At 48.3% G+C, this 25,267-nt stretch overlaps 7 protein-coding genes across 7 annotated transcripts; 3 read left to right on the top strand and 4 right to left on the bottom strand.

Moving 5' to 3' along the window:
• Window positions 1-216: 216 nt before the first annotated feature.
• On the bottom strand, window positions 217-1,283 carry KD926_001305 (uncharacterized protein; the record flags this gene model as incomplete). Its single annotated transcript, XM_053104999.1, has 2 exons — window positions 217-1,016; window positions 1,229-1,283. The coding sequence occupies 2 exons, from the start codon at window positions 1,281-1,283 to the stop codon at window positions 217-219; spliced, it is 855 nt and encodes a 284-aa protein (XP_052951764.1).
• A 1,907-nt stretch (window positions 1,284-3,190) lies between these two features.
• KD926_001304 (amino acid permease) lies at window positions 3,191-6,712 on the bottom strand (the record flags this gene model as incomplete). The annotated part of the gene is made up of 10 exons (XM_053104998.1): window positions 3,191-3,493; window positions 3,567-3,910; window positions 3,973-4,083; window positions 4,680-4,750; window positions 4,899-5,167; window positions 5,220-5,618; window positions 5,683-5,924; window positions 5,981-6,195; window positions 6,268-6,459; window positions 6,519-6,712. The coding sequence occupies 10 exons, from the start codon at window positions 6,710-6,712 to the stop codon at window positions 3,191-3,193; spliced, it is 2,340 nt and encodes a 779-aa protein (XP_052951763.1).
• Window positions 6,713-7,383: 671 nt separating this feature from the next.
• Window positions 7,384-12,457, bottom strand: KD926_001303 (uncharacterized protein; the record flags this gene model as incomplete). Its single annotated transcript, XM_053104997.1, has 17 exons — window positions 7,384-7,860; window positions 8,023-8,098; window positions 8,145-8,170; window positions 8,219-8,242; window positions 8,811-9,417; window positions 9,702-9,780; window positions 9,839-9,889; window positions 9,959-9,982; window positions 10,071-10,479; window positions 10,533-10,590; window positions 10,643-10,797; window positions 10,847-10,922; window positions 10,975-11,128; window positions 11,189-12,057; window positions 12,111-12,175; window positions 12,222-12,339; window positions 12,396-12,457. The coding sequence occupies 17 exons, from the start codon at window positions 12,455-12,457 to the stop codon at window positions 7,384-7,386; spliced, it is 3,330 nt and encodes a 1,109-aa protein (XP_052951762.1).
• An 824-nt stretch (window positions 12,458-13,281) lies between these two features.
• KD926_001302 (putative MFS monocarboxylate transporter (Mct)) lies at window positions 13,282-16,721 on the top strand (the record flags this gene model as incomplete). Its single annotated transcript, XM_053104996.1, has 11 exons — window positions 13,282-13,435; window positions 13,486-13,610; window positions 13,667-14,232; window positions 14,286-14,661; window positions 15,114-15,213; window positions 15,276-15,309; window positions 15,363-15,492; window positions 15,564-15,884; window positions 15,949-16,026; window positions 16,080-16,593; window positions 16,669-16,721. 11 exons carry the CDS (start codon window positions 13,282-13,284, stop codon window positions 16,719-16,721), a joined length of 2,451 nt encoding a protein of 816 aa, XP_052951761.1.
• A 572-nt stretch (window positions 16,722-17,293) lies between these two features.
• KD926_001301 (uncharacterized protein) lies at window positions 17,294-18,658 on the top strand (the record flags this gene model as incomplete). Its single annotated transcript, XM_053104995.1, has 1 exon — window positions 17,294-18,658. The coding sequence occupies one exon, from the start codon at window positions 17,294-17,296 to the stop codon at window positions 18,656-18,658; it is 1,365 nt and encodes a 454-aa protein (XP_052951760.1).
• Window positions 18,659-19,136: 478 nt separating this feature from the next.
• KD926_001300 (DUF2434 domain-containing protein) lies at window positions 19,137-20,730 on the top strand (the record flags this gene model as incomplete). Its single annotated transcript, XM_053104994.1, has 2 exons — window positions 19,137-19,690; window positions 19,797-20,730. 2 exons carry the CDS (start codon window positions 19,137-19,139, stop codon window positions 20,728-20,730), a joined length of 1,488 nt encoding a protein of 495 aa, XP_052951759.1.
• Window positions 20,731-22,564: 1,834 nt separating this feature from the next.
• KD926_001299 (transferase family protein) lies at window positions 22,565-24,238 on the bottom strand (the record flags this gene model as incomplete). The annotated part of the gene is made up of 1 exon (XM_053104992.1): window positions 22,565-24,238. The coding sequence occupies one exon, from the start codon at window positions 24,236-24,238 to the stop codon at window positions 22,565-22,567; it is 1,674 nt and encodes a 557-aa protein (XP_052951758.1).
• Window positions 24,239-25,267: the final 1,029 nt, after the last annotated feature.

Raw genomic sequence — 25,267 nt, 5'->3', positions numbered from 1 at the left:
CATTGGGCAGGCCACATACGTCCGTACCAGAAACCAGCCTCTTCAGAAGCACTTCGCATCGGTATAGAATTAACCATAGTTCCGAAAGATCAGACAGTACATAGGTCTGATGGCCGGTACAGGATACCTCGGTAAATCCATACAGCAGCTGTGTCCCGAAATCTATGAGGCCAACATGAAACAAAATCTTCATCTGATGCCGGTCATGAAGTTGGATCAATGGCTTAGACGACAGTAAAGACGAGCCAGCAGACAAATGGCCGCCGTGATGAAAATAGGTTCGACAAGCTTAACTATAAATCCGAATGCTAAAGCCACGCGTCCCTTGTAGTGCCGAACATGAGGTCCGAGAAGGTATCTAACCATGAATGGCATACTGATCAAGGCGCGTTGCTCGTTTTGAATTGCGCCCTGATATGTGTGCGGCAAGATGCCCCACTGGAGCGCTTCGGGTATATAAAGCACCTTCCAGTTTGGAGAGCATAACTTAATCGATGTTAGAGCGTCTTCTTGCATCGATTCTGTTGGAAAGTTGTCAATATCCGCAAGAGCAGACCGACGGGCAACTAATCCCGGGCCAGTGCAGATGGAATTATCCGTCGAATCTTGAAGAGGAAGTAAGATCTTGGTCACTAGCTGGTTTCCCGAGACTAAGGTAAGGGTGTCTTTCTGCGGTATATCATGGAAGATTTGTGGAGGGTATGCGAGTCCAGCCTGGTCATCTTGGAGCAAGTGTGGCAGAAGGACACCGAGCCAGTCTTTTTCTGGAATCATGTCGACATCAAGAACGGCAACGAACTCAGAATTGCTGTGTAAGAGAGACTGGCAAAGGCCAAAGTTCAGGTTGCCGGCTTTGGAGTGTGTGCGCAAAGCCAGCCCACGGTTGGCATAATGAAGATTCTGTAATCGTTTCTGAAATCCACAGACTAGATCTTTCACATCGAGACTCCCGTTATCGTCTAATACGTAGATGTGGTATTTATCTGGCGGGTAGCCCAATGTCTCTAGAACCAAAGCTTTATAACCAACAATTTGGTAAGAGTTTTGGTCCTTAGTCTCCCCGCCATATCTCAAAGATAGAGCTGACTAGATTGCGTGAAAGCTATCTCGTTTGCAATTCTCTTGCCATGGGTCACAACTCATGAATCGACATTTCCTACATTACACAAACTCATGGACTTAACAAATCCGTACCAAGCGGCTATACCCTACTTGACGGCATGGGAACTTTTGAACTCGGTCCTTATTTCGTCTTGTGTTTTCACAGCGGTGCGGACGGCCATTTTGAACATTCTAGTACAGTCTATTCAAAAGTTGCCCTGTTTTGACAGAAAGACCGCGGATTCGAATGCCCGACTGGCATGGACCACAGTCTCGTATTGTTTCTTTGCCCTGTAGGGATTAGTAGGTTTTGTATTGCTCATGCTCTTAGTATATGACGCAAATGCAGAGCTAACATGTTGCCGATATTGCACAGTGGCTCTGGCATCATGCCCCATATCATCAAGATCTCCTAGACATCACTATAGAATGGCCTGTGTCGCTGAGTTCCAAGCCATTGGCAAACTACCTCTTCCTGCAGTTAGCATTTTACATTCATCAAACACTGGTGCTATTGATGGAATCTCATCGACGCGACTTCGGTCCATTAATTCTGCACCATATTTTGACCATAGGCTTCATAGTTGGGATGTGCTATTTTCGAGTCTACCATGTTACGCATATCGTTTTGTTTGCGTGTGATATTTCGGATGTCATCCTCGCAGTAAATGATCCACCCCATTCACTGATTAACATAAATTATTGATCCAACAATAGGTCTCAAAATTCCATTCATACATGGGATGCGAGAAGGTCTGCAAAGCTATCATGCCCTTATTTGCTGTGTTCTGGATATCTACTCGACATGCCCTCGTCTGTTACATTACGTGGATCGTCAACAACACCATACTGAGCCGCTTCGATTGCGACAGTAACGTCACCAACAGAGGACTTATGGATCCATTTGCTGAGATGGCAAATACGACATACCTGGTAGGGTCGGAGTTCTCGGTGCAGACGGATCCTGGAAACATGTGTCCTCCTTCTAGTATGAAGGTGTTTATATTGGGTGTCTCGTTTGTATTCCAGTGCCTTTTTTTCGTGTGGACCATAAAAATCATCAGGATTGCGATGGATCTTCGGAGGGTCAGTAAGGAGGGTTTGGCAGATGCTTAAATCGTCATATATGTTTGGGAGATAGTATGTGGTTCATGAGTCACTATTTCAGACATAACTAGCATGTTTGTACCTCATCATCCCCGAAAGCTTTTTTGATTCATTGCGGTTGCATTCCCGCAAAATTGCGGAAGGAATCCAGGACAAAATTTCCACTAAATATATGATCGTGGAGTCAGGATCAATTTGCGGAGCAGTTAGTCCAAGTTGCTACCCGTATTTACATTTCTTATCTAGCCTTTCTCTTCCGTGGGTATAGGTTTCATGGATGATCTTTATGCGATAGAACAACAGCCAAAACAACGAGTGACCCTTACGCCGGAAAAGATAGTTCTTTTGCGTAAAACTAACTAGCCACACCGCACAGTTGACACATCAACTCTACATAATCAAGATAGAATAAGTAAATGATCATGTCATTTTCTAATCGGAACTTATGTGGTAATCGGCCCTTGCTTTAGAATTCTTCAAGTTAAAAGTTTAAGTCACTCTGCATATAGGCAGTAGAGCTTAAGCCACTTTCAGGCACCGACAATTAATGTGGAGGAGATAATCATACTTATCACGGCCCTTAAATAGCCCGGGCTACGCGAAGCTCAGAACTAAACACACCAGTAAAGGAAACAGGTCAAGTCAGTGACTTATTCATGGGATAGTGTAGTGCGGCCTGCGAATATCCCAGGTAAGGACACTTCCATGCCTCAGGCATCAACATTAGGAGTAACTCTCCCTCATTTCTTCTTCGACCATATTTCCCATAATTAATTAAGAATAGTACATAAGACTACGGGGTCTGGATAACAGGGCTTCCTGTCTGCTTAGCTATACTTGAGCAACCAAGGTAGAGGATTCTATAATTGATATCTATTGTCACAACTTGACCATTACACAAACTCCTTACTGCCTCCCTTACTTGATAAATATACATATATACATAAAATCTTCCCAAAAGAAAACATTCCAATACATACAATCAATTATCCCCGGTCTTCGATATCATTCTAGAAACAAGCGAGTCCCCAATAAAACCGGCAACCTCGGAGATCATCTCAGAGTGGCGAGAAATAAAATGCCCACCCCCAAAGTACCGAACCTTCTGGATCTGGCACTGCTGGGCTAAACGCAGGGTCAACGGCTCTGCTATCATGCAATCCAGCTTTCCGACTAAATGCAGAATAGGAACCTGTATCTTAGGATAGTATAAAGACTTGTAGATCGGATGACCCAGCATGAAACCACTGTATGCCACAACGAATTGAAGGGGCGGTTGTTGTACCTAGAATATCAGCCAGAGTACACAAATAATAGACGGCGATGGGTATATACAGCAAAGGGCTGGGAAGTCTCACTTTAACATTGAACTCCGTGTGTCTATTAGGGTTCTCCAGTAGCGAAGCAATAATAACTGCCAATGCCGCTCCAGTCGAAAACCCCATGATTCCTATAGATGGGCCCTTGTTCTGGATAACGCTCATGATATGCTGGATACTATCGTTTAAGCCTCGAACCCCAGATTCTTCATAGCTACCGTATACCAATATCCGTGTATCATAGTCACCCGGAATTTGACAGATCGGAGCGTCGAGGTAAACAAACTCAACTGGTTTGTTCGTTAGAGAAAGAATTTCTTTTTGAATCGCTGCATGGAAAATGCGGGTTTTGTAGTAGAACTTTTGACCCGATTGTCCGTGTCCTAAAGATTCTTGCTGTCAGTTATTTTGGTTGACATGATATCAATTTGGTTATATAGCTTACCATGAAGCATGAGTATCTTTAGAGGCGCTTGTGGTTGAATCTGATCAGCGAACAGCCAAGGAGATTCCGTCACAAAACTTCCATTGAGCAAGTCACTTCTGTTTCCAGGCACTGTGTAGACAGTTAAGTGAAAGGTTGTTTCTGAAGCAAAAGTATAGATTGTAGATATATAGATGTGTCTTCCTTCCCAGGTCAGATTCCAAGATACCCCTTTTATCCCGCACGCGGATACTCGGCGGTCATAGCACCGGAGCCGTAGCCTCACGCAAGAATGCGTACGTACACCGAGCAAGGATGTGATGTGTCAGTCACTAGCGATGAGTTACCGCTAATCTGTTCTGACCGGAGGATTTATCCCGACACTATTCGCTTATGAAAATGGGTTTGTGGCATTAGAACAATAGCTAAAAATCTTGTTTTCTTTCTAATCTAATCTCATAAGCCGACTAGAGTTTGTTTTTTAGGGCAATTTAGAGGTTTGTGATGCTAGGGTCAAGCACGAGATTATTTATGGCCAGTGCTGGGTCTTCCAAGGTGAGCCCTGGCCGATCGTGTAGCAGACCATGTGTCTGGTTAGATGATGTTAGGTGGGAAGGAAAAAGCACATAGATAACAGCTGTCAGCACGAACTCTTCAATACCTGGTCGAGTCTCCTTCACTGACAAGCCTTCGAGGCGAAATTCTAGTAGGGTCAATGTCAACCTCACGCAAGTAAGGAGGTCCGCTCATCAGGCTCATGTTCATCTTGTGGATAGTAAGCTCCCATTTCAGCCAGCACCTTTTTATCAAACTTAGGTCCTGTGAAGACTGTCCTCCGAGAAAAAATCCAACCAAGCCATGTCAATGTCAATAGAGTAAGGGCCACCAAGCTGCAATTGAGTTAATAAACTTGACTCTAGATGATCGGAAAGTACAAGCATTCATACCTGTTGTAATTCATGTTGGAGGCAGTAATAGGATATTCTGTCGGCAGACAACAGGCAACGAGAAGTACAGCAGCGGATAGGGTTGATGTGACGTTGACAGCATATCCGAACTTCCCTAAATTAAAGGGTCGCTCCGGAAGCAATTTTTCTCTGCCAACAAACACCAGAATTGCCTGAGGAACAATGTATGACCCGACTAGGAAAATGACCGACGCGCTGACCATGAGCGAAAACGCAGTTTCGGATCCTAGAAACACCAGGCCATAAACCTAGGACCTTTGTCAGACTTTTCAGATTCTCAGTGGGAATACAATATCGTACAATTGAAAATATAGTCTGCAGGAATACAGCATTGGCCGGCATTTCAAACCGCGGATTTATTTTCTTCAAGATATCGGAGCGAGGGAAGCATTCGTCGCGAGCTGCGGACCACAACGATCGAGACGATCCTGTCACGTTGGCCACAGCACAAGCGAAAAAGCAGAAGGTAAAAGCAACCATCAACATGACAGTAATTGCTCTGCTGCCAGTGGCCTGGTGGTATAGTTGGATTAGTGGTAAGCCACTCGGCGCGTTTAGTATCTCATCGAGATCTTTGATCACAAACATGCAGACACATGCAAATGGCAATACTGTAGGCAAGTCAGTTTTATGCGTTAATACATATGCCGCCGCCTGGTTCGCTTCACCTGTAAGGAGCCCAATCAAAACCGGATACATCTGTTCATGGCAACGTATTAAATTAGACTTGCGGAGATCCGAAGGTTCTTATGACTGAACTTACAATGACCTTAGGCCCATTAACGGACGGGTTTGGAATCTCTTCTGTCATGTGAACACCAGCATCTGTACCAAGAAATCCATACAGACTGTTGACCAAGCAAAGTAGCCATGCCAGAATATGGCTGTCCCATCCACTCGATATCGTGGTGTCAGTGAAGACCCATTGCGCTGAGTTGTAATTGGGATAGGAGAAGTATAGCATCAGTGCCATTGTGACGAAAAATGTGCCCATAGAAAACCAGACTTTTGAACTTGTCAGTCGTATTACTTGTGTAAGGTTTGTGGTGAATATTACTCACAAGTGAAGCGATTGAGGGCAGGGAGTCTGCGAGCGCCATAGATATTCACTGAAGCCGCCGTTAGAATGACTGTAATGTAGACGAAATATTTGTGCCACGCTTGTATCACATAGTTGGGATAAATAAACTGTGCAATAGACAGTATCATCCCCGAGATGAAATTGCAAGTGCTAGCTCCGCCGAGCCAAATTCCGATAACACTAATGACTGCCGTGCTATGAGACCAGCTTCATTTAGCCAACCTGTTGAGAATGTACAGCCAAAGCTTTAAGTATCAAGCCACATACCTATATGAAAGAAATGGTGCATATCTCGGAGGTGCAAGAATGAAGGCCCAGTAATACTGCCCGCCTGCAACGGGAAAGGCCGACGTAAGCTCCGCCATGCCTAGCGATATGATTGCAATCACGCTGGCGGCTGGAATGAGCATGAATATGCTTCCGGAGGAGGACCCTTGTCTCAGTCCATTACCGAGGGCACTTTCAGTAATCAGCTTCACTGGAAGTCGTTTCATGCATTGGTATGAGCCTCGGCTTACCTTGCAAACCCATTCCAGGTACAGATCAAAGCGTATGCCAGGGCCAGCAGAGAGAACATTGAAAATTGTCGGGGCATCTCTCGCGTATACCCTGATGCCTCTAGCTCAGCATCATCCTGGCTGACCCTGGTGTCGTTATCCCGGTAGGGAATGCGATTCTTGGGTTCGAAATGTGATCTGGTAGGATGCATCATCTCGTCGGTGTTGTAAGGAGAATGAAAAACATCGGTTATATTTTTGGTGAATGTAGTTCTTGAGAGTCATAGAAATAAGTAAGTAGCCAACTAGTTTCCCTGTTTGTAGCCAGACTTTCGTATTTCAAGGGTACCTGGCTAACGGAGTAAGGCACATAGAGGCACTGAGCCCCACATTCGGGCGTTAGAACAATAGGATTACCATTTACCAGAATGCGTATTTCTATTCTATCTACTTACCTTTTTGGGTAATTCTATTATATACCCTTTCGGGTAACTCAATCAGATATTTCGCTGCGATCGAACCAGCACATTGTACTAGGTCTCGTGATTTAGTTTTATTTGATGAGAAACTTTACGCAATCACGGTCAGGAAACCCTCTATCAATTTGTCTCCTAAGATGCCTTCCCCCCATGGGTATGACTCGATTACGACCTCGTATGAATCTCTTGCTGAGAATGGTGCACACCCAGCGATCATCGTGACTGCTAATTGTGAAGAATCGCAAGGTGATACGGAAGACAGGAGAAGAAATCTCTCCCATCATTATCGATGGCGGCTCATCTCTAATTGCTTGATGGATCATCGCACAGGCTATGACCCAGTGCCACGTCCTCCTGGCAACGGCGACATATCTCCGGAAATTCAGTCTGCCACGCGGACCACCACATCAAAGACGACCCAATAATTCTTCATTTTCAATGCAGAAAGTGGCATCCGAGTGCTCGACAAGTTGGTGTACTGACAGCGTGGCATTATAGGGCTCCACAACAACATTTGATACCTTCGGCGAAGGCAGGACCGAAAAGGTCGCCATCATGCGATCCGGGAACTCCTCCCGGAACTTAGCAATCAGGAGAGTCCCAAAGCCTGATTCTGTGCCACCACCAAGTGAGTGCGTGATCTGGAAGCCTTGCAGATAATCGTAGGCCTCAGCTTCACGGCGTACAACATCAACCACCTTCTCCACCAGCTCAGCGCCCTCCGTGTAATGGCCCTTGGCCCAGTTGTTTCCAGCGCCGGCTTGGGCATGGACGAAGTTATCAGGACGGAAGAGCTGGCCGAAGGGACCACCGCGGATCGAGTCCATGTTGCCTGGTTCCAGGTCGACGAGGACGGCACGAGGGGCATACTTGTTTTTATTCGCCTGGCTTCATTAGTCTCGTGGAGTTGGTGCAAGGATGAAATTTGCGAACCTGGCTAAATTATACATTCATACGCTCCAGCTGGAGGTCCGAGGTGCCATTATAGCTAGTATAGATTGATTGTCAACAGCTGAATGCAGTAGGGTTCTGAGAGGGATACTAACATGCCAGAACAGAATAGTCAACGCCATGTTCTCCCGCGATGGTTTGCCTGTCAGAAAGTACGGGAAAATTAGGAGACTTGTATCATGTGTTAAACATTGAAGGCCTATGGCATTGAACTTACCAAAATGCGCTCCCAATTTGGTTACCCTATCCAGAGTCAGTCGTGACCAACATAAGTTTCAAGGTTCGACTTACACACTGCCCAGTTTGAATATGAACCTGGGATTAGCATGATTAGTATGTATAATGTCATAGGGGATAGAACGGAGATTCCTGGATTTTTGCTTTCTAGTGAGAAAGACCTTGATAGACATACAATCTCCCGCATTTCGATGCCGGTTATTCTACTGTGACGCCAAAGTAAACACCCAGAAAGGTATGGATGGCCACAATACAAGTTTCGACCTTTCTTGGTAAAAGAGAATTGGTCGGAAGAGGATGCACGATGAAATCACCTAAATGCAGAAAAAGTAACAATTTTTAGTGGAGTTATTTCACTAAACTACGTAGTATTTACCTCCTGGGCACGGCATGGACCAATAACGTTAGAAGCGTAACTTCTCCGTTCTTTTCGTTCGTTTGGCCGTTTGGCCGTTCGTATGTATTCGTCCGGGAAAGAGCTATTTTATGGGTCGCCCGGAGGCTATATGAAAGAATGTATATTGGTTATTCAAATAATTGATTTCAAATCTTCTAAAGCTTGTAAGAATCACGCAGTTCAATTCCAATGGGGCTTTGTCCCATTATCTCGTTTAAACTCCGAGTTAGCCCAAGCAAATTCACACACATTGAGACGCTCCTCAAGACACAGGCGATTTTCATCCGTGATATATTGATCGCCAGGTGTGCATTCCGGATACTTGCCCTTTTCCTTGGACTGTTCCAGGGCACCATACATTTGAGCATGCATAAAGGTGACCCATGCCGTTTGATTGCCATATGTTTTGATCCACGTGTCGAAGTTCTTTGTTGCGTTCGTGCTTGGAGGTTCTCCCATTGTATCATTTAGAATCTCTTTGATATATCCGTATTCCGGGACATACTGGTGTTGGCCGATGTCATTCTGACCGTACATCTTGACCAGAGTGCTGATGATCGGGTCGCGCATGGCGTCGCACTCGGCTTTGGTGTATAAGACCGATTCAGGTGCACCGGTTGTCGAGTTGTCTTGACAATAGCCCTGGAGGATGATTTCCGGGTTGCCGGATTCCGGGTAGTCGGCAGTCGTCAATCCAACGACACAGTGATGTTTCTTGTCGTTATCAGAAGATTGGGCCCAGATGAGATTGGTCAGGGCTAGTGTGAGGATGACAATGAAGAACTTCATTGTGTCGAACTCGATTTCGAGTTGGAACAGGTACAATGCAGCAGCAGGTGGCAGTGATAAAGGCGTTCTTTGTATGTAGACGGATCAGGTGTCAGGGGTAAGCCTTTCAAATGAATAAATCTTTTGCACTGAATTGCTTAAGATGATATTATATCTACTCGAGGAAGAAGGCCCTTTATATAGTCAAATACATGTGATCCTCATGGCTGATTTCTTGGAAATTCCGCTTGATTCATGGATTTTTCCAATGATGAGCGAGACAACACTCTATTAGCGGATGTGAAAGTATGTATATTGCTCTTTGTATTGCTTGGCCTCGGATCTTATAGTGCTTTGCTTAACCCCTCATACTTCACGGTCCAACTTCCGTCTTTAGGAAATCCAGGTGCGTGACCGTGAGATCCGTTCCAGCCAGCAACCATATATGCCACTGATATCTGTCAGCATTGCCGCACTATCACAATACCACAAAAATGTTTTGAACCCACCTGCGTATAGGAAGCCTGCATTTCCGGGCATAAATGGAGGAGGGGTACCCCCTGATCGAAATACTTGTTAGTTTCATTCAACCCTTCCAAAAGGAAATATAAGAGATAGAGAAAACATACCATCACCTCCACGGACGGCAAATCCTAAAATAAACCCATCCCATTAGCAATTAACATTCAACTACATCCAGCCCCGTCGAGGGAGGCAACAAATAGAAGAGGGAAAACATACCAGCATCATCAAACTTCCAATACTCGTAAGCCGTGAGATGATAGATGGCTCTTTCGGGATTCCCAATCCTCGCGGAATTAATCGCCAGCACGGGTCTTCCCCATCCGCGGATCTTGTCATCCGTCCAAACTTCATGCACCTTGTCGGCGGTTCTCAAGGCTGTTTTGGGATCCACGGCCGGTGTGTCGGGAAGGATGCCCTGGAGCATGATGAGGCTTCGTGGGTCACCCGTTAGGGAAGTGTCGTTCCACCAGGAGCTGTTGAGACCTTGGTAGACGGCGTAGAGGCCATCTACTTGCGGGAGGGGAGCGAGGTTCTTAGATATTTGGGTCCATTTGTTAGGAAGGGGCTGGTTGAGGCGAGATTTCCATTTAAGGGCAACGGAGAGGCCGTAGTGCCAGTATGCGATCTGGGCATGGGGATTAATTTCGAATGATTGTTAGGAAGGTGAGGGAAACATACCTCGTAGGCTAGGTTAAGTGTCTCAGAGGGTGGGGTGTTCTCGGTGACTCCGTATGATCTGCAATAATTAGCCAAATTTGTTACTGTGTTATTCTGAATTGATGAAGTACGGTGGCCCGAGATCATAATATCTTGAGGATTCGTTCTTCCAGGCGTATGAGGCCATGTAATCGGCGGTGGCTGACAGGACTTTATCCCATTTCCTCAGGGTTGCTGGTGTTGGAGAGGCCTGATAAGCTAGTTCGGCCAGGAACATAGGATGAGGCTACGGCCTGGTTAATTCGATCGGAGACAAGGTGCATTTTTCAACTTACTTGCTGCCATAAAAGAAGCCCATTGATGCCACCTGGAGAACTGACCCCGGTGTTGAGTTCTGTCATCTTCGGCCATCTACAATTGTCAGCCTCGACAATACCCATAGTGTCAAATAATACAGACGAACCTGGCTCCATCCCATCCCATTGCCTTTGCTCTTGCTATTGACGAAGGCAACAAGGTCTCGTAAAGAGCAGGAAAGATATCGTTGAACTGCTTCTGACGTCCCCATGTAGCCCAGTGCGCATTATGCCATACCACCATTTCCATGTGGAATTTCCCTAGATCAAGTCAGATAAACTACCAAAATGATGGCAATTACCGTCAGAGTAGCAACATACCGTACCACCCATTATTCATTAGTCCACTCTCCTGCGGAGATTGGCCCTTGGCTGCACTGTTCACCCGGACATGGTATTGAGATAGGATAATCCGGCGCTGAAGCTCATCTGCTTTGGGGTTAGACGAAGAGGTCAGATCCACAAAACCACCTTCTTTCCAGTATTTGTTCCAGTCTTCGGTATTCCGTTGCTTGATTGAAGACGGTAAGTCTGGCACTTGCTTGTCTGGGGAGAAATGAGCTGTGAATTCTATGGTGGGTGACGATGAGGTGGACGCGAGTGAGTAGCGATGTCTCGCCGTCTTAGTTGTATTATTTGCTCGAGACAATCGAAGATGAGAGCTGGACGGCCATCGCAAGTTGAGAAAGTAATTTGTTTCTTGCAGTTCATGATAAATATGGGCTGAATTTTCTGTGGAATCATTCTCGATGGTAGTGGTGTGGTTTGCGGCAAAATCGTCAACACCCACAAACACCTCATACTTATATTTGGTAGTATGAATTGGTGGATATGGGAAGTTCAACACCACAGACAGATCTCCTGAAGCAACTAGCTTAGACTCGATCTGGAAAGTAACCCCGTCGGACTCGAAGTCGCCCTGTGTCACCACTTTGACTTTCTCGTTGTTGATCTTGAATGTCGACGTGATGACCCCATTCCAGAGATCTAGCGTCTGGATTGGATCTGCAATATCCGACGCCGATAGATTGGCGCCCTCATACTGGAGACCGATACGGCCCAGATTAATACGATTAGGGTTTGAAATCAGCCATTGCGACGCTTGCGGGAGATTCGGATCAGGAATATCGTAGGACACATTCCTGCCGTGGGTCATTCTCCCTACTCCGTGATAATCACTAGGGTCTTCCCTGGCCAGATGTCAATTATACAAAGTGCGAAATTGTGGCAGAGTAGAGATTACCCATTCTCCGGTAATGAATCATTATGCCATGCCCAGCTAGATAGCGTATTGAACGGGAGAAATGACTGGATTGGGTCAGCTGTATGTTCTACAAGGAGACGAGACACCTACTTGCATCCCCGTATTATCCACATTGAATGCAAAATTGCCATTTCCGACTTGGAGTGGCGTAGTATCCTGATCAATGAGAGCTGATCGACCGACATTGTATCTGGAGACAATCCGATGCCTGGAGCATATTTAGCCTGATCCGGGTAAATCTAGAGGGGGCATGTAAACACGCACCGATCAATCCGCCCCTGCACTGGGAGGGATAAAACTAGAAGGCATAATATTTTGATGAGCATTATTAAGACCACAATGCATTCTTGTCTGTGTGAAAAGACCAGATCGAGCCATGTCGAGGGGGTGGGATCTTTAATAGTGCTTCGGGACAAGAGAGGCCGAAATCTGGGGAAGGAGAAGCCCCTCTCGCAGAATGAATTGCCAAATTATCGCACCAATGCCTGTCCCTAATTCTGATGTCACTCGTTCTATGCCCTTTTCCCTGGAATTAAGCGCTCTCATAACGACAAATAATTATAAACACACTATGTCGGAGGGTGAATATCAACTGGCTCTCCTTTCGCCTAGTCATTTAAGTAGGTCGTAAAATAGGCAATCAGTATATTATCTGATGCCGATAGATCCAAATAAAGTCAATCACAGAATTTCTAAGGAGACAATGTAATAAATATCACATACAGATAAAGCTGCAAACAGTAGCCTTCATGTACGCAGGACAACGATAAAAGAGTGTTCTGTTCACCTTTTCGCTGCCAATCCAATAATTCCAGCGTAGAGCCTACATCTGTGGTCTACCGTTTCTTGAAACCCTCAATCTCTTATCTCGTATATCTCCACTAAGAATGGCACGAAGCTTAAAAAGGACTAAAGCCTTAGTCTGTTGGTATAGCGGCTGCGGAACGGTCTGATTGGCGAAGACGATCTTTGCCGCTTAGAAATCCAATGAATGACTCTTATCGCCCTTCGAAATTTTCTCCTGAATCCTGCAGGGATTCTTGCGGGCCACGGCCTGCGAGTCAAAGTTGAGCTGTCAAGGGGGCTGCTTTGTCTTCTTCCTGTCTTGTCTTTGTTATTGCGCGGCAAGATCCCAAGGTTTGATTCCAACATGGAGAAATCAACAGACCCTAAGCTTGAGATGGCCGCCACAGCGAGCGAAACGCTGGAATGCTCGGCAGGGCAGGTGGACCAAGGCATGCGAGCCTGGACGGTGGTTGCAGGAGCGTGGTGCTGTCTGTTTTGTAGCTTCGGCTGGGTCAATGGTGAGTGAACCTGCGATAACAACAAGCCTATGGTACTGACTGAATATCAGCAATTGGAGTCTTCCAGGACTATTATCAGAAAAATCAGTTGCACTCCTACACGGCTTCCAGCATCTCATGGATTCTGTCTCTGGAGCCATTCGTCCTTTTTGCTGCAGGGATCGTCATCGGCAGGGTATGCCTGGTCTCGAGACTTCGACTTGAAAAGATCCCACTCGCTAACAGTCCCAGTTATTCGACAACTACGGCCCTAGATGGCTGCTTCTCACGGGGACGTTTCTCCATGTTTTTGGCTTGATGATGACGTCCATCTCTAGCGAGTACTATCAATTCATTCTGGCTCAAGGGATCTGCAGCCCGCTCGGTGCCAGCTTCATTTTTTATCCTGCACTCTCCTCCACTGCGACATGGTTTGACAAGCGACGGGCTCTGGCCTTTGGAATTGTCTCCAGTGGCTCGTCTCTGGGGGGGGTTATCTTCCCAACCATGCTCTCTCGACTTCTGCCCAGAATCGGATTCGGCTGGTCTCTTCGGATCCCTGCGTTCATAGTGCTTGCGCTACTAATCGTTGCTAATTTGACTGTTCGATCCCGAGTTGCGCCGGTTCTACGACCGGTCAAGCTCAACGACTATATCGGCCCTTTTTCTGAGCTTCCATTTATTCTGTTGATGCTGGCAGCCTGTTGTGGTTTCTTCGCCATGTTCGTGCCCATCAATTATGTGATCCTGGAGGCCCAAGAAGACAGCGTCAGCCGCGAATTGGCCAGCTATCTGCTAGCCATTCTGAATGCTGCAAGGTACGTATCAATCCTTTTGAATTACACCCTTGGATATTCAATAACTCCCGCAGTCTCCCCGGTCGCATTCTTCCCGGGTATTTAGGCGATAAATTTGGTCGATTCAACGTTATGATCGTCATGTGCACACTTTCTGCCATCGCCATCCTGGTTCTCTGGCTTCCCGGGACTTTGCTTGCGCCCGGATCCGCTGCCATATACGTGGTGTTTGTTCTGCTATACGGATTTGCCTCAGGTGCCTTCGTCGGCATGGTGCCGGCTCTTCTCAGCCAGATCTCTGCCGACGTCTCGAAGATCGGAGTCCGTCAGGGTGTCCTGTTCACTTGTCTTAGCATCGCATCTCTCACGGGGAGCCCCATCGCAGGGGCCATCCTTAATCGCCAGCACGGGACGTACTGGGGGTTGCAGGTGTTTGCAGGTGCGATGATGGTGGGCAGTGTATCCTTTTTCATTGCAGCTAGAGTAGTGCTTATCGGGTTTTCTTTGAAGGCTAAGGTTTAGAAGCAGTTCGAGATCGAGCCGATGTGATGATATCCGCGAGCAGTTGTGTATAAGCAAGAAGACAATGAAACTTCATCCAATAATCCATCCCCTTAGCTCCTTCCTATCCGGTGATTGATGAATGATCGATGAATGTCATGATCTTGCAATATCATCTCGCATTGTAGAATATGAAATTGGGTTTTGGTCGACAGACAAAGCAGGAAGAGGAAGCATTCAGGTCAATCACAGGGCGCAGGGCGTGAGGCACGATAAGAGGCTTATGTAACACTCCACTTAACTAACTATAACAAACTACCCCTCTTCGTCCTTAAATTCCTCCTCTTCTACTTCCATCTTGTCTCCCAGTTCAATCTTTCTTCTCACTGATTTTCCTTGAGCACGTAATATCGATCATCATGGCGGCAGCATTCAACATCGCCGAGGCGCCCTCTCGCTTCCCCGCTCTAAACCAGCAGCAGGTCTTTATGGACAATGCCGGTATGCTTTGTTGACTTACCCCCACGATACGAAGTATGCCCCGGCTAACTCACAGATAACAGGGGGTAGTCAAGTGCTTGGCTCTGTGATTGAATCGTAAGTCTTTTCTGCTATTGAAAAGTGGGATTCCGCTATTCACACAAGATCAGGATCAAGGCCTACCTCTCCAACACCAATGTCCAGCTCGGCGCCACTTATCCCGTTGCGCAGTCGTCCATGGACGCGTACGCCAAGGGCTGCAAGGCAGGTGCCGAGTTTATCAATGCTCGACCAGAGGAGGTTTGTACTTGCCCTCTCAGAACGACTGGTTTTAGAGCGGCAGTTCGGTTAATCCAGTCGATTTGTGACAGATTTCCATCGGTGTTTCAACCACTCAGAACTATCTCAACATCGCCACGGCCTTGTCTTTTGAGCCTTTGGACGAGCTGATTATCTCGGTCCTCAACCACGAGGCCAATACTAATTCGTGGGTGCGGATCGCAAAGCTATTAGGCCTGACTATCAAATGGTGGACGCCTAAGAACCCCACGAATCCCGATTGCGATATTGAGACTTTGAAGCCCTTGTTGTCTGAGAAGACCAGATTGGTGGCTTTCCCACATGCCTCGAACATCACGGGCACGATCGCAAACGTGAAGGAGATTGCGGATGTTGTTCATCAGTTCCCTCGGGTAGGTTATTTACCTTCCTGACACTCGTCGGGTTGGATACAGGCTGATAAATGTCAAACACTAGGCTCTGGTTTGCGTGGACGGTGTCGCACTTGCTCCGCACAGACCGGTCGACGTCAAGGAATTGGATGCCGACATCTATGTAAGTTATATGTTATCTCAACCACCTATTGATCCGAAACTGACGATCTGCAGGCTTTCTCCTGGTACAAGGTCTACGGACCCCACGTTGCCCAGATCTACTGCCACAGCCGCATCCACGACCAGATCAACATGCTAGGCCACTACTTCAAGGCCTCGGAGCCGCAGACCCTCGAGACCAAACTCACCCTCGCCTCGGCAAACTATGAACTTACCCAGTCGATCCCGGAAATCACAGCTTACTTTGGACCGGACCGCGCGTCGGCTTGGAAGGCCATCGCGGACCACGAGGAGGAGCTCCAGGCCATTCTCCTCGACTATCTTCGTAGTAACGACAAGATAACTATCATCGGAGAGCCGTCGGCGGACCAGCACCGGAGGGTCCCGGTTATTAGCTTCCTGGTTAAGGGATGGAAGAGTCAGGCGATTGTGAAAGAGGCCGAAAAGCGATCGAACTTTGGGTTCCGTGCTGGGCATATGTACAGCCACCGGCTGTTGCATGGTGTGCTGAAGGTTGAGGATCCGGATGATGGGGTGGTGAGAATTAGCTTCTTGCACTATAATACCGGTAAGTCTCCGGTCATTCTTCTGCTCTTTCATTTTGAGACTTAATTGTTGAGATGTGATGCTAATTCTGTCTTAGTGGACGAGGTCAAAGGTCTAGTAGATGTTTTGAAGGCAGTGCTGGAGGGATAAACGAGCAATCGTGTCCCATCGGAAAAGTAACACTAGATATATGAGACGACCAAGACGTAGTGCTATGTCAATATACAGTAATTGAATGACGTTATTGATCTGATTCATCTGCTAGCAATTAAGCTGAGCCATGGCGTAGGAACCATAAAACCCGATATATGAACAACGATTCACATGATCTACCTATATCAGGAGAATATAAAGTAAGATAAGCTATTTAAATACCAATCTCTTTCTCCATTTACCTTGTCCCGAAGTCAAGTGCTGTAAGGGGCTACGTTGCACTGCATGATCGGACCCCCAGCTTACATTGTCAACGCACGACTCACAACAGCAAGGATCATCCCATTCCATCGTCTAACTCACCGCTATGTGTCGTCAGTAACGAAGGGAGTTGAGATCGAAGGGTGCCACGTAAGTAAAGTACCTGGGATGCGTCCCGTCATCATGATGGTGGACAGGCGGTGAAAATCGGAATGTAACCTTTCTTTCGACATGGTTCCCAACGCAAAGCACTCAAATATTAACACATTCGCGGTCTTCGCCCCTTTAGTATGGAAACAGCTCACTCAATGATCCAGGAACCTGCCACCGATGCCATCAAAGTACAAATAATTGAATCCATTCAACCAGTCCAATCTACCCAGACGCACCCATTGAGCGGCCCCCTGCGACTCTTCGAAGATGTACCAGGTGCGTATGAGCCTTTGACAGGATGGCTAGACGGACATGCACCCGTGCATCCCCATTTCGAGAATGCCGAACGAATCCAGTTCTGGACGAGGAATGCGAAAGAGCCTGTCCTGAGATATATTCTCGAGGGATGCCAGATTCTTCTAGAGCGAGCGCAGAACCAACGCCTGTTACTGTGCCTGCGCCAGCATGAACTTCTCTGGAAAGCGGCCGTCTCGCTTCACAAGTACGGTTCTATCTATTTTGCCAGTCGATCCGAGTGTCGCGACGATTTTCTGTCTGCGGTGGAGTCCAATCTTCGTACGTTCCATGAAATCGATGCATTTCTCTCTGCGGACAAGAACGCCATCCGAGCCATTAACTATGGCGTGCATCAACTGGTTCGCAGTGGGGAGTTGATCGTTGAGTACCATGCCAAACTTATCCCTCCGTTCGGGATATCAGCTATCGGTGTGAATCACGTCGGTGGACGAAGGCAGGATTTCGACGGGGACAGCATGAGTCTACTAGATCGCGAGGACGCCATCTATGATCTTCATGACTTCGCTCACATCACGGCCGCCTCCTTGTGTCCGGCTATATACGGGTCGAAGTACTTTTCCCATTTGATGAAGCTTCCTCCCGATTTGACGGTACTTATACGCAGTCCTAAAAAGGATAAGGTTTATCCTTCACCGGCGTATTCTGACGGGTTGATCTTCGGCGAGCTGCTTCCTGTTCTGTTCAAATCGGAAGTGGAAGATAGAGGGAAAGCACATACGTATGCGTCTCTCACGGAGGACATGGCGGATTCTCTCGCTGACTATTTGATGGGTCGGCGAGAGCTCGAGCACTTGACTACGGGCCAAATACTGCGGGTCAAAGAGCGCATGACGGCCGTCGAGCTGGCAGTGTTGGTGCAAAACAAGGTCTACGAGTTATCTGCAAATGAGCTGGAGCAGAAGGTTCTGACGAGAGGAGGGCCAGATGGAGACCCGAAAGACGAGCTTGATGTATTGACTACTCTGGAGAGGGTTAGGGCTCTGGCGCATTGTCGGAAATGGCTGTACTTCGAAGTGAGAAACGTGATCATGCATCGTGCGCATACACTGGCGTATCAGAAAGTGGCCGAGGAGATGCTTGCAGATGGATCTATGTCAGAAGAAGACGGGTTTCTACTGCAAGATATCCTAGATCATTTGCAATATCGGGGATGGGAACGTGACCAAGTTGTTAACCTTTGGCAAACTCTCTTAATGAGGTAGTCTATTATATTGAAGGCATCTAGTACGGTTATTTTGATTGCATCTTCTATCTACTAATAGCAGCAATGTCTATTAATTTTTATGGCCATCCTTTTGTCATTTTCTTTGCCCTATACAACCCGAATTTTTGAGCCAACCACCGACAACCCTGTAAGAGCTCTTTACAGATTTCATAACTATATATGATCCTTGTAACAAAACCTGCAGTGATTGGATAAAAGTAAAATCAAATCAGATGCCGCTAGGTCGTACATGACGTCTCTTCCTCCGTGGTTCAACCAAACTCCCGTCCCGCCGGGTCTCCGCATCATCGACTGCGCCCTGGAATACAACCCTACTTCTACAACTCCGGCCCTTCCGCGCCTTTTCTACCTGACCTTTCTCCCATCTGCTCATCATGGTCCTCTCCACGCTACTACTGCCTTCTCGTGCTACCCCCGACAAATGACGCGGCATTAAGCCCGCCGTCGCAGACACAATGAATCTACTCACTCGGGCTCTGGCATCCCTGCCCACCGGAGCCAACGACACCGACGTGCTCATCAACACCGTGCACTTCGATCGCGATGCTCTAAACCTATACAACTACACGCTCTACACCAACGGTACTCTCTCCAACGGCACAGAATGCTACCTGATCTTCGACCAGTTCAAGCCCCATCTCTTCGCGGAGAACGGCACCGTCGTCAATGGAACCTCGTGCTATGCCCCCGTCAACCAGATCGGTCAGCATGCATCCATCGGCATGGCGTTTGCTTTGATGTTTGCACTCTCAATCTTCTTCACTCTGATCAATGTGCGCAAGCACGGGCGGCAATATCTGCCTGTTGATCCTCGTCGGCGCGTCCTGGGTCGGAAGATGAAATGGTATTGGTTGTTGGTTGTCGCTGTCTGCGGCACGATTAGCTGTTTTATGAGTATCGATGTCGATCGGAGTTATTTGCAGAGTGCGCCGTTGATCATCCAGAGCGTGTTCTATACAATGCTCATGCCGGCGTTGATGGCGGCTGTTTGGGAGGCCGTGAGACAATGGTGAGTTCCCCTTTCCCTTGCTCAGGACTCACTATGCTGTCCCTTTGCACCTAGTACATTAGTGTACTCCATGTAGGTAGCAATTTACTGACCTCCATGAAAACAGGGGCTCTTGGCAAGAGCGTCAAATCTGCGATCGTGACCCTTACGTCTTCACCAATAAGTCCAACAGCAGTGGCAACCGCAGCCGCCAATGCCAGGAATTCCTCCTCCCGATCCTCTTCTACGCCTTCGCGCTAATCAACTTCGTCCTAACGATCCCCCGCTCCTGGTCCCCCATCGAACACCAACAGAGCCCGGAGCAACAAGAACTCGACGCCCGGCCCGTCGCAACAGACACGCGGTTCCGCGTCGCTGCATTCACTGCCCTCGCGGGGATGCTCGTCATCTGCTGTGCCCTGGAGCATAGCATCTATCGCTACAAAGCCCGCCCGGCAACCATCCTCGGCCAACTGCTCTTCTACTTCAACGAGGCGCCGTCGCAGTTCCTGGTCCTTATTGCGCTTTTAGGCGTGAAGATCGGGTATGCGATTGCTTCCGCGTTTGATTGGTCGGTGTCGCCGTTACGGTATGATGTTGATGTTGGATGGCTTTACGGGCTGGGATATACGCCTGTTCTATTGGTGATCGTGGTCATGAATATGTGTGGATTCTGTGAGTTGAACGAGGATCAAGCGTTGATTGCTCAGCGGGGTGATCTTGAAGCTGCGCGTGCCAGCAAGTTCGGTATCGGGAGGAAGAAACCGAGTTGGTGGAGTAATGCTGCTCGGTGGACGACGTTTGCGAGGGATGGTGGAGATCGTCCTTCGTCGCCGGATAAGGGTGATTTGGATCATTTTGTCGAGATGGGTGTTATTAAGCCGAGGGCGCTGGATGAGCAGCAGGAGGCTGGGGAGGAGAAGAAACCGGGTGAGGGTGCTCGTGTGACTACTCGTACGGCTAGTCATGGGAGTAGTGAGTTGTCTGGCACGGAGAGCGCGTCGGGGGATCGGATGGAGGTTGTTGTTCAGGAGGAACAATCGGGGCAGTTTCTCGGATGAGACCTTGACGGAGAATCCGTTGCCGCCGATGGGGAGAAATTATCACTTGGATTAGTTGGGGATGGTGCTGTATGAGCTTGAGTTCGATGCGGTTGGTAGTGTGGATATGGATATAGATATTGGACACTTCCAGGAGTATGTATGTATGAGCAACTAAACCTGGAGGCATTGTGAGTTGTCCTTGAGTTATACTACAACCCCATATCAAATATAAGGATTAGATACAGAGAGCTTCCCAACGATACCTCTCTATCAAATCCCCTGCCTATCACCATCAAGACTCACGCGGGTACTGTACATATTGTTGACATTCCAGAGACCGAGTACACCACAGCGGTCAAAAACGATGAAATGAATGGATGGAAGAATTTTCTGCTCAATACTGAGTTAATTGATTGATTGATTGATTGATTGGTTGTTTGTTTTTTTGATGTAGGAAGAATTAAGGTCTTGCAGGCTACATAGAAGGTGCCTCGAAGGTGTAAGCAAAATCCGGTCTCGGTCCATGAACCAAATCCGTGAAAAGTAAGCTTAACAGCTCTACCAGGTCTCAACAGGAAGGATGGGGGCAGTGTCCGGTAGGTAGGTCGGTAGGGTTAGCTCGACAAACGAACTAGTAAACCAACTCATGAGATTAAAAACCTACCAGGCCAGTAGACACCATCGTGCAGAAAAACCAGTCTAAGCAAATCCTATCCAATCCAGGTGTCGACCCAGAGGAGCAAAAAGCCATAGACGCCCAACTTAAAGTAGGATAGGATAGGATGGGATAAGGTAGGGTAAGTTCAAATCCCTTACCCAAAAGCTTCAAGCTTCAAGCTTTATCCGATCCGCCAGCTTTCGGTGAGCTTAGTAGCTGATCGGAGCTGAGCTGAGCTGTCAGGTCAGGTCAGATTAAGCCATGTCAGATCAAGACCATGGAAGCAAACAAACAAGCACAAAGGCACAAGCAAAGGCCAGACCAAAGCCCGAAAGGTCAGCAGTCATGACTCACACCTTCAACTCAGCCACCAGCCACAGCAGAGACCGAGAAGCCAATTGAATGCATGCAAATCCCGCAAAAATCAGACTTTGGGAAGAGAGAGAGAGAAGGGCACAGGGGTGCATCCGGACAAGCGATCTGAGCCATTGTTCGCTTTTACGAACTTCAAGGCGGACTGCGCCACGGGACCGGTGGTTTTTTATTTTTATTTTTTAATCTCGTCTCACGATCTTTCATCCCGGTAGGTGGCATGGAGTCTTTTGAATGCAAGGATAGAGGGAGGAAGGGGAAGAGGGAAAAATGAAAAATAGGCAAAACCCCCAGAATCGAACCGGACCTTGATTTAACGTAATCTCTAACAATATAGTTTAGATGAGAATATGACATAACCAAATGTCTAGATCAAACCATGACGAAAGGGTTCATAAATTTCAGATTGCTCGAAAATTAGAGAAAAAAGAGAGTTTGCTCGGGATCTGGGGGATAGTTGTCCATGGACCATTCGCCCTAGGATAATGGGGAGTAATGGCTTTTACTAGTGTATGAGTTTATTCAAATCGGAAGGTTGTACCAAGTATCAGGTAAGTTAAGGTAGGGTAGGGGAATTGGAGATCGATGGAGAACAATGATTCAGAAAGAGAAACAGAACTCATGGAGTTTCCACGTGGCAGGCCAGGCATGTTTAACGCAAAGACTAAATGGCTCGAGGCCAAGATTTGGAGAACACTTGGCGGCTTGTGGTCTTGGGACGAGAAAGAAGCTAGGCAGAAGTGTTTTGATTGTGTATTTATGCTTTTCGTTTCGTATGCGCGAAGGAGTGTAAACGCTATTCGCTTGATTTGGTTTATTCGCCTATTCTGCTCCGTTCAGGCAACTGCTGGGGCCCAATAGCTGGGGATCGCCAAGCAACCTATCCATATCTTCGGTGCGCAAGCCAATGACCACGTCCACCCCGCTCTCAGTCCAAGATTGGCTCTTGGATGGCGTCCCGCGCGCAGACGGAGGCGCCTCTTTGATGAGGATGAGCCCGTCCATGGCGGGAAGCACCCCGTCGGCGTAGCGAACTCCGCTTCCCAGGCCAAGATCAATCTCGTAGAGTCCGGCGCGTGCCCAGGGCGTCACCATAATATGGCGTCGGCCCAGGAATCCCTGCCAGATGCGTTGTGGGGATTTCTCATACGCCAGGCTGTGCAGATGCGCCGCCACCGTGTCGGCGCGGCTCACCTGACCGATGGTCTCGCGGATGCGCTGTGCGATACGCCGCAGCGACCCGAGTTGGCTCGTACTAGCCGTCGCCTCGTGGCCCGTCATCTCGACGTTCATCATGATGGTGGGTGACCCCATAAAATGCTCGCCGAGCTGGAGAACCGGACGCTGCCCGTACGTGAGATCGCAGTGGACCGGTCCACGGTCTTGGTCTAAATGCCGGGCGCGGTTGATGCAGGACCAAATATGGGCCAGAATCGCATCGTGCCGGCTGATTCTCCCGGGGGATGGCGCTGGTGCTGGTGTGTCAGGAGATTCCGTATTTGCCTCCTTCCAGAGGGCCTCCACTTGTTCGGACGTCAGATGCACCTCGTAGACTGACGCTGGCTCTTTGAAATCCCATTCTGGCCATGGAATCGGCTTGCCCGCGGGAGTCAAATCCTCGTCTTGAAATGCTTTGGGAATGCGTGGAGGTTTGTCGCAATTGGGGTTTTGCGTCCACCAGTCGTATCGATGAAATGGCAAGCTATGCGCCTGATCGATGATAGCCTGGTCGGCGGTTGGAGCGTTGATGTCACCGGCAGCACAAGAGTCGAGTACATCGGGCTGAAAAAATGGGTGCAACGACAGCAATTCCGAACCAGCAAGCAAGGATCGACTGACACTCGCCACATCCTTCACGAAATGTATCAAGGAATGCGCATCGGCTAGCGGATGCGCGCTCTTGACAGTGAGGACAAACCCTCCGCACGCCAGCGTCGTCAGCTGGATGGCCATTGTGGGCGGTAGAAGACCCGCATCGTTGGTAACAATGGGCTGGAAGAGATTTTGGAGCGCTGTTTGAGGGACGAACTCTGCAAAGGGAACTTTCAATCGGTCCCACAGACGGTGAGATGTAGTTCGAGAGGCGGGACAGAGCGCTTCCACAGTAGCTTCACTTCTTGCGACGGCAAACTCGATGCCGGGATCCTGAGACGTCCCATACGACACGCGGACTCGGCCAAATCGTCGGGCATGTGGCGGGATATGCTCTTCTTGTGACGACGGCGCATTGGCGACGATGTTGACGATGCTCAGCAGCCCGCACCATTGCGGATATGCGTCCAGGGTGATCCGCAACGACCGGCGCAGATGATCGGACAGACTAAATTGATCTGAATGTTTTGGCTCGGGACAGTCGAAGAACCAGGAGGCACAAGCGGCCTGGAAGTCTACTGAGGTTGCATCCAGCAACGACAGAGGTGTAATGCGCTCGGTGGTGAGCCTGTGCTGCGGGAACAGCCTTTCCGACTGAGTGATCGTAGTCTGAAACAATGCCATGGTTGAAGTATACTCTGAACCGGGATACTAATCCCCGAAGAAAACATTCTCTACTTAATACCTTTATTTCTTGCAGGGATAATGACCCTTATCCAGCGCAGGATTGTCTTATCCTGAGTTTCAGCCACAGTTAGTCACTCTACAATGTAAAGATGAGCTATCATGAATCGAGTCCTGTTTAGCGCTAGCTAGCGCAGTCAACCTGAGTCACCATGAACTAGTAACTACTGTAACTAGGGGACGAGAAGGATCGCCAGTGCAGGTAAGGAGCGATGGTGGACGACCACCGCATATTTCTCATCGAGACGCGTGATGGCGTCAGGCGTCTTTTGAGGGATGGAGGTCGAGACATCGACCGTCTGTACAGACTACGGAGTAATTAAAGAGTAAAGATGGACCACGTGAGACCAGGTGATATGAAGCGGTGAAGTTGGGCAGTACCGGGAGGCTGTTTCCCTTTCCCTTTCCCTCGCTCGGCCTCGTCTTGTCACTCTTGCCGGTCGGCCTTCTCCAGGGGCCAAAATGTCTCGCCCCATCTCCAACATACGGAGTATGCCTAGCCAGAATGCAACTCTGGAGCTCGGCTGCGTATGCGTCAACCGGAGTATGCGACGGGACAAAGAAAAGTGGGTTTGGCAATCCCAAACAAATATACGAGTTACACTACGGAGTATGTGAATTACGGAGTACTCCGTTCATTGCACAGTATAGGCAGGTGCAAGGAGACAGAGACAGAGTAGTGCCCCGGAATGGACGGACTACGGAAGTTTGGATGATTTTCTTCCATCTTCGACGAGAGTTTCTGGAACGTCGGTCGTGTTTCTCCCCGTGTCCTTTCGTCTCCCCGGCTTACCGCGGAAGGTTGCGCCCATGTCCATGCGATGAGCCATCCCAAGAGTTCAAGACCCAAAAATCCCACACGGCCAGAAGCGGGAAGGCTGGGAAAGCAGGAACACAAGACCTGAACCATTTGAACCCGGTCCAACTCTGACTGGCTCCATCGGATACTTTAATCCCTCCAAGCTGCGG

Source organism: Aspergillus affinis (genome assembly GCF_023601865.1).
Source record: "Aspergillus affinis strain CMG 70 chromosome Unknown NODE_126_length_105642_cov_88_982144, whole genome shotgun sequence".
NCBI lineage: Eukaryota > Fungi > Ascomycota > Eurotiomycetes > Eurotiales > Aspergillaceae > Aspergillus > Aspergillus affinis.
Note: the sequence above shows the minus strand (reverse complement) of the source record. Positions and strands in the feature narration are given on the sequence as shown.